Source organism: Leguminivora glycinivorella, chromosome 11 (assembly GCF_023078275.1).
Source record: "Leguminivora glycinivorella isolate SPB_JAAS2020 chromosome 11, LegGlyc_1.1, whole genome shotgun sequence".
Taxonomy (NCBI): domain Eukaryota; kingdom Metazoa; phylum Arthropoda; class Insecta; order Lepidoptera; family Tortricidae; genus Leguminivora; species Leguminivora glycinivorella.
In genome coordinates, this window is record NC_062981.1 from 3,014,591 (window position 1) to 3,023,743 (window position 9,153).

The following is a 9,153-nucleotide window of genomic DNA, read 5'->3' on the forward strand; positions in this document are numbered from 1 at the left end:
TCATTGCTCCACGATACTGATATTTTGAGCGATCAAAAATTCTAGTTCTAGCAACAAAAAAGTGCACTATCCCGGTCAGGCGGTCGGTGACAAACTAAACAATGGCCGATTGTGTGAACACCACAGGCCACGCTACGCCACGATTCCTTTGAAGTGTGCCCAAAAAACCGACAACTCCCCGATTGCGCACCACGATTGACAATTGTCCGCCATCATACACCATTACCCCCTGTACACAATGGCGATGGCCTGTAGTGGGCCAGCATGGGCCATTGTGTACTGGAGCCTTTAAGGGGGATTTCTTCTAGTTAACCTATGATACATAATAATATATACATTCTTATGTGCGCAAAATAAATGTTAATTTACGACTTGATTTGTTTGTGCCTTTCTAATATTTGCCAGCTTCTATCGATCGAAAGAAAAGTATTACGTTTTACCTTTATTTATTTATTTTTCAGCAAAAACCACCAAACCCACACAACCTCCTTCTGCCCCTGCGCCCCCCACCATCCCACAGCCGCCACAGATCTCCCCCACACACTCACCAACTCTCCAACCTTCGCCCCCCACCCTACAGCCTGCACTGAATGGCACCCCACAGCTGGTAGCGCCGGTGCCAGTCATGCCAGTCAGTGGCATGGTGCCTATAAGGAACCCACTATACGATCAGACTGGACTGAGTGCTTCAGTGTTGCTACAACCTTTAAATGAGGTATACTTGAACATTTACATTTCTAGTGAAAAATCAAATGGGCTAAATTTCAGTGTCCTGAAACTACTCATCGAAGTCTTCCAGCCCAATTACTTTGTATTTATGTAGATATATATTTTTGTGACGCAGCTCTGTGGCAAAATATTCCATAAACAATTTAGAACAATTTATAATATTTAGGGCCGGTTTTTCAGTCGCCAGATAAATATATCTACCAGATAAAGTTATCACTATCCTTTTCATCACACGTATAAATGACAATGACAGCTAACATTTATCTGACAGATATTATTTATCTGGCGATTGAAAAACCAGCCCTTATTTTAATTAATTCATATTATTAATTCATCTTTCTTTAATTGGCTCAAAAGTTCTATCTTACATAAAATTAACAATTTCTAAAATAAATTTACTTTTTTTCAGATGGTCTCCACACCAATAGGAATATCCCTTCAGTCACAAATACCAACACTCTACCGCGCCCCCGAGCAGATACCTCAACCACAACCGGTACCACAACAGGTACCAGCCCCACAAGTACCACAACAGGTACCAGTCCCACAAATACTACAACAGGTACCAGTTCAAGTACCACAGGTACCAGTTCAACAAGTACCGCAGGCTCCACTTCAGCAAGTACCCCACGTGGTACCACTAACACAAGTCTTATCACACCCAATACCACCAGTACCTCTCCCTCAACCTTCACAAGTATCGGTACCTCAACCGACCAATCCCGTACCTCAAGTACCGACCAATCCGGTACCTCAAGAACCACCAATTCCTCCAAATGACCCAAAGCCATCCATAGTAGATTTAAACTACGACATAATCGAAGTAACTAAATTAAAACAGAGCGAACTCTTCGCCGAATATATGACGAACCCGTACAATGACACCACAATATCTCCCAAAGAGGCAACTCTATACGATCCTGAGGACCCTAAACCCCTCTTAGACAAGAAATCCCTGAGCGCAAACGCGACACCTATGCATATAAAGAAGACACAGTTCGGTTCCACAGACAATGTGACACAGAGCTTTAACTTCACTAGCTACTTCGGTTCGGTCAATGAGTTAGTCACAGGGTCGGACGTATTCGACAGTTTGACCGGCGAAGGATAGCTTGAGTGTGATTTTGGGACTTGGTTGTAAATAGTTACCTAGCCAACGTCACAGTCGATTACGCTTCGTAAACTCTCGCTATGGCTCTTCTGTAGTGGTGGGTATAGGGTTGCAAATAGAAAAAAAAACATGAAAAAAAAAAACAAGCATCATTGATTCTTCTAAAAACGGTTGTTTTTTTTCAGATGAGATAATAATACGCTAATAACGGTTATTTGTCATTTCTAAAGGTTCAATAACAATAACGTAATTTTAATTCGATAAATATTCAGTATACAAACGTTTATTGGGGAATCCCCGATGCGGCGTGGAGCGTGGAGAAACGGTGGTGTTGCCAACAGTAAATGGCGATAACTACTAACTACAGGCAGGCAATTATGTTCGCGCGATAAGTGATAAAATAGCAGGCCGTCCCTATCGCACTATTTGTAAGTGCGATAGGGACGGCCTGATATTTTATCGTCTATCGCGCGACCATGCTTCCCGTGCAGATTTAGTAAATGTTTTAGTTTTATAAATTGTAAATTAAAATTTTTAAATCAAGATTTTGAGATATACGAAAAAAAATATTTTCCAGAAAAAAACTGTTTTTTTTCATGTTTTTTTTTCCAAGCCAGAAAAAAACCGTTTTTTTTTTGCAACCCTAGGTGGGTATCGCCAAGTAGCGTCAACGATTGTCACTTTGGCTAGGCCTACAGAGCTCTTATGCCATTTCTGTTTAGTGACTTCGATGCAGTCGATTATTGTTTGGCGATTTAAATTATTGACTAGTCTGTATTTTGGTTTGTGCAATAAGCGGAAATTATGAACAGTTTTAAACATACCAACTTGACAAATGAAACAATGTAAATTATATTCTTATTTTTTAATAAGTAGGCGAAAGCATCCCGCCAGGTGGCGCCACTACTAGTGCCTGCTGTCACTGTCAAATCATATTTTTTGGCAAGACAAGTTGAGACTCCGTACCTACTAAGGTGGCGACATCTGTCACCTTTTAGTGTGACCAGAAATAGATGACTACGCGTCATGAATGATTTTGTTCAATGAATTTTATTAGAACTATTTTGTTCAACGGGCGTTTTCCAAATTAAATCCCGAATATCGAATTTCACCATTTGTGTTTGGGCTCATTCTTCTCAAAATCACGAGCTGATTCGATCCCGACGATAAAATAATGTGTCCTATTTTTTTTTCTTTTACGTCACGATTTTAGTATGAACTTACTACGAGCGTGACGTATTGGAAAATTTGGAAATCCGCATTTTGTATGGAAAATTTGTAACACATTTGACACATTCGATCCCGACGGTAAAAAAATGTGTCCGATTTTTTTTCTTTTACGTCACGATTTTAGTATGAACTTACTACGAGCGTGACGTATTGGAAAATTTGGAAATCCGAATTTTGGATGGAAAATTTGGGACACATTTTTTTATCGTCGGGATCGAATCAGCTCGTGATTCTGAGAAGAATGAGCCCAAACACGTCCAGATCTGGTGAAATTCGATACTCGGGATTTAATTTGGAAAACGCCATACTTAACTGAAGTGTCACCGCATACATCAGAAAAACACCGCCCTCCTGACAATAGTCTTATATTTCAGGTCAGTCTGTAATCATATTTGGGACCTATATTGTCAAAGCACACACATTCACTACCAGACTAAAAATGGCGCACTACGTCAGAAACCGGTCGTAATTTATAACCGCCTGCTTGTATGGTGAGAACCCGCCCAGCGGGTTCTCCGGCATCCGAGCAAAGTTTACGAGTGCCCACTAGGCGGGTTCCTGGTTGCGAAAGTGTTAAGTCGTAATTTATAATGACTTAAGCCATGTTTTTAATTTAATAAATCAATACTAGAGCTCTGTTATTATTGTTATTAGTTAATGACACTAAAACTTGAGACGTAACTTTTGCAGACCTTAGTTATGAATATCATGATACACAATGTATTTGTAAAAAAAACATCATCTTTATTCGGTTATTTCGACGATAAATTTATATTTTAATTGTTGATTACACTCTGTATGATTATCCACGGTGTAACAGGAGGAAACCGAATAATTTTAACATCGTATTCCTCATCATATTAGAAGAATAAATTTCATATAAACTTTTCTGGATTTCGCCTACTTTCAGAGTTATAAGCATTTAAAAAAAAAACTACTTATTATTTCTCAGAATAAAACACTGTTTTGATGGCGATGATGTCGTTATCGGACATAATCTAACTATCCTCGTTGATAGATGTCAAAAAATAACTAGCAACTCATTGCAAAAAAGTAGTTTTTTAGAAAAAAAAAATATTTTTATTTTAAGTGCCCGTTTTACAAAAAAAAATTTTTTTTTTGGCGAAATTTGTTTGACGTCATATAACGTTTCATCTTTATTCAGCCCACCGAAATGCGTAGTTAAAATATTTCTGTATCCTCATGTTAGACCGTGTATAATGTTTCATTTGTATGACAATATGTAGATAATTGAAGTGTGTCATCTTACCCAAAGGTATAGAGAATAATATTTGTTGAAATATGTTCGCAAAAGTTATGCCTCCTAGCAATATCGTTATTAGAATAGTTGGGTACTTGACACTTCGGCCTAGTATCTGTGTATTTACTTTTATTTATAATATTTACATTCCACGTACTGTTTTTATTTTGTTATATTATTTATTTGAAGCCGTCAGAAGTATAAATATACCTAAAACGATAGCCGTAATGTCATAGTCAAGTTTGTAGACAAAAAAATTGTAACAAATTAACTGGTTGTTTTAAGGTGCATATCCATACTCGACAACAATGGCAGTAGCCTGTACTGGTACCAGATTATAAATATTAATATCTGAGATAATGTGGATTATTCAATCACGAATCAAGATTAACTCAAAACTGTTTTTACAGTTACCTCGAAAATGCTGCTTTGAATTAAACAGCGATAGTACTAAGAGGTTACCATCATTAGAATTTATTTCATATACTTACTTATACCATACAAACCAATAACATCAGCAGACAGCGACATCTGCCGTCGAACATGGAATGCACCTTTATGTTAAATTAGCAGCTGGCGGGCAAGCACGGTAGCGTTATATAGACTGTCATGTTGGCACCGCGATGCGACGCGATAAGCCTTATGACGCTATCGTGCTTGCCCGCCTGGACTGACGCGTCCCAGCTAAAGGAGATTGAACTTTCTGCGCAATACACACATTTCATCAATTGCCAGGGCCACACCGATATCTGACATTGTAATATGAACTTTAACTACCATCAAATGGGGCTAATAGGGATGGCGAGGTGAATAGGGGCTAGGCTTAATATGATTTGCCGTCTAATTTCTTAAAAAAAATAAAAATACTACAGACATTGTATCATTCAATTGTTATGATACACTTTGTGTAAATTTTAACTTCTGATTAGCAGAAACGTCTGCAATCGATGCCACTAGGCTTAGAATAAATTTAAAAGTGGAAAATGTCTGCCCTTTAAGAAGCCTTGGCGTTTAAGAAGTTTAACACTCTTACGGTAGATGTCGCTACGGGTCCCATTGACCTTAGTAGTGGAAAATTTCGCTGGCTTGGTTGAAGTATTGGTGGCTCAGTTGGCAGAGCGTTGGAGTATCGATCCAAAGGCCGTGAGTTCAAGTCTCACCCAGGGCAGACATTTTCCACTTTTAAATTTACACTTTGTGTAAGTAGACATTTAGTAAATGTCCGGTAAATTACATTTTAAGTCTCGTTCCTATTCACCCCGGCATCCCTATTGACCCCTTGACTGCACAGAAACTCATATTATTCCATTAGCTTTAAATGCGCCCCTATTCCTATTCGTCTTTTGATGTAAATACATAGTACAGTTTCCATCAGATACGTCAAGAGTGATTTTAAGCCTCTTTTGTCAAAGTGTGCGGCCCTCGTGGATTCATATTAGCCGTGCAGCGGGGTGGGGCATGCGGCGTGCATGTTAAACAATTGAAGCTCATACCTATAAGTGTCCTGCCGGCGTATTATGATTCCAATTTTATCATTTATCCACGTGGATAAAGCATCCGTCACGCTTTGGCAAGTATGTCAGTGTGAGAGTGACAGTTGTCTTATCCACGTGGACAAGTGATAAAATTGGAAGCATGATACGCCGGCTGAGTCGACACTGCATAGCTTGCACTAGGACCACACCCCGCCCGCTGCACGCCGAGTCGGCCAAGACCACTCAGGCTTTAGTAGGTACTAAGAATGCGTGTTTAGGCATTTTTTTTCTTTCTAGAATGCCTCAGCCGTTCAAATACATCTGAGGTTCGTAGCCGAATGGCACAAACGCTCACGAAACGAAACGCTCGTAGATATCTATCTCTATCGCTCTTGCGTAAGGGCACGACAGAGCCAGACTACCTTTCGTTGCGTTTCGTATTCGTTTCGCGTCGCAGAAATGCCATTCGGCTACGGCACCTGTACAGTTGATTGGATAGCTCCATTATGAAAATATTAGTCAACTTCTATAGAATTTATAGTATTAATGATTTACTGACTTCAGTACCAGGGTTTTTTCAGGATGTAAATTGTAATTAATCGTTTCGTTTTGTATAGAGAGATATATAACCCTATCGATGTAATATATATGTTTAACAATTTATTAATAAAAGTGTTTAACAATTTTATTGTTGTGTTTTGATAGATAACCCTCCGCGTCGATCCTTTACGTATAGCCACAGAATATATAATAGTACAAGTACAGAAGGCTCACTCCTTTGATATTCACAAAATGCCGCCATTCTAAATTCGTTACTACAATAACAAACGGACCGCACGCGAGCAGCCGACGTTGAATTCTATTGCGCCGCGCGAAGGTCGTCACCAGTGAATAGGCCGCGAACTCGCGGCCGCCAGCATGTACTTCTTTTACGTCACGATTTTAGTATGAACTTACTACGAGCGTGACGTATTGGAAAATTTGGAAATCCGAATTTTGGATGGAAAATTTGGGACACATTTTTTTATCGTCGGGATCGAATCAGCTCGTGATTCTGAGAAGAATGAGCCCAAACACGTCCAGATCTGGTGTAATTCGATACTCGGGATTTAATTTGGAAAACGCCATACTTTACTGAAGTGTCACCGCATACATCAGAAAAACAGCGCCCTCCTGACAATAGTCATTTATTATTACTGGTCAGTCTTTAATCATATATGTCAAAGCACACATATTCACTACCAGACTAAAAATGGCGCACTACGTCAGAAACCGGTCGTAATCTATAACCGCCTGCTTGTATGGTGAGAACCCGCCCAGCGGGTTCTCCGGCATCTGAGCAAAGTTTACGAGTGCCCACTAGGCGGGTTCTTGGTTGCGAAAGTGTTGTCGTAATTTATAATGACTTAAGCCATGTTTTTAATTTAATAAATCAATACTAGAGCTCTGTTATTATTGTTATTAGTTAATGACACTAAAACTTGAGACGTAACTTTTGCAGACCTTAGTTATGAATATCATGATACACAATGTATTTGTAAAAAAACATCATCTTTATTCGGTTATTTCGACAATAAATTTATATTTTAATTGTTGATTACACTCTGTATGATTATCCACGGTGTAACAGGAGGAAACCGAATAATTTTAAAAGCGCATTCCTCATCATATTAGAAGATTAAAATGTCATATAAACTTTTCTGGATTTCGCCTACTTTCAGAGTTATAAGCAACAACAACAACAACATACAATCACGCCTGTATCCCATAAAGGGGTAGGCAGAACACATGAAACTACTAAAGCTACAGTGCCACTCTTGGCAAATAAGGGGTTGAAAGAAAACGAAACTGTGACATTGCAGTGACAGGTTGCCAGCTTCTCGCCTGCGCCACAATTTAACCCATATCCCACAGTCGCCTTCTACGACACCCACGGGAAGAAAGGGGGGTGGTGAAATTCTTAACCCGTCACCACACGGGCACGGGAGTTATAAGCATTTTAAAAATAACAATTATTTATTATTTCTCAGAATAAAACGCTATTTTGATGGCGATGAGGCCGTTATCGTACATAATCGAACTATCCTCGTTGATAGATATCAAAAAATAACTAGTAACTCATTGCAAAGAAGTAGATTTTTAGAAAAAAAAAATTAAGTGCCGGTTTTACAAAAAAAAAATTTTTTGGGCGAAATTTGCTTGACGTTATATAAAGTTTTATCTTTATTTAGCCCTCCGAAATGCGTAGTTAAAATATTTCTGTATCCTCATGTTAGACCGTGTATAATGTTTCATTTGTATGACAATATGTAGATAATTGAAGTGTTTTCCATCTTACCCAAAGGTATAGAGAATAATATTTGTTGAAATATGTTCGCAAAAGTTAGGCCTCCTAGCAATATCGTTATTAGAATAGTTGGGTACTTGTCACTTCGGCCTAGTATCTGTGTATTTACTTTTATTTATAATATTTACATTCCACGTACTGTTTTTATTTTGTTATATTATTTATTTGAAGCCGTCAGAAGTATAAATATACCTAAAACGATAGCCGTAATGTCATAGTCAAGTTTGTTGACAAAAAAATTGTAACAAATTAACTGGTTGTTTTAAGGTGCATATCCATACTCGACAACAATGGCAGTAGCCTGTACTGGTACCAGATTATAAATATTAATATCTGAGATAATGTGGAGTATTCAATCACGAATCAAGATTAACTCAAACTGTTTTTACAGTTACCTCGAAAATGCTGCTTTGAATTAAAAAGCGATAGTACTAAGAGGTTACCATCATTAGAATTTATTTCATATACTTACTTATACTATACAAACCAATAACATCAGCAGACAGCGACATCTGCCGTCGAACATGGAATGCACCTTTATGTTAAATTAGCAGCTGGCGGGCAAGCACAGTAGCGTTATATAGACTGTCATGTTGGCACCGCGATGCGACGCGATAAGCCTTATGACGCTATCGTGCTTGCCCGCCTGGACTGGCGCGTCCCAGCTAAAGGAGATTGAACTTTCTGTGCAATACAACATACATTTCATCAATTGCCAGGGCCACACCGATATCTGACATTGTAATATGAACCTTAACTACCATCAAATGGGGCTAATAGGGATGCCGAGGTGAATAGGGGCTAGGCTTAATATGTGATTTGCCGTCTAATTTCTTTAAAAAATAAAAATACTAAGACATTGTATCATTCAATTGTTATGATACACTTTGTGTAAGTAGACATTTAGTAAATGTCCGGTAAATTACATTTTAAGTCTCGTTCCTATTCACCCCGGCATCCCTATTCACCCCGTTACTGCACAGAAACTCATATTATTCCT

The 9,153-nt window shown here is 38.6% G+C and overlaps 1 protein-coding gene across 1 annotated transcript in view; it reads left to right on the forward strand.

The window, feature by feature from the left end:
- LOC125231304 (Golgi-specific brefeldin A-resistance guanine nucleotide exchange factor 1) overlaps positions 1-1,970 on the forward strand; it is a 59,057-nt gene extending 57,087 nt beyond the window's left edge. The window contains exons 50-51 of the mRNA XM_048136746.1: positions 462-715; positions 1,139-1,970. Of these exons, the coding sequence (XP_047992703.1) occupies positions 462-715; positions 1,139-1,840 (956 nt within the window). The 3' untranslated portion in view covers positions 1,841-1,970. The remainder of the gene's footprint in view (positions 1-461; positions 716-1,138) is intronic.
- Positions 1,971-9,153: the final 7,183 nt, after the last annotated feature.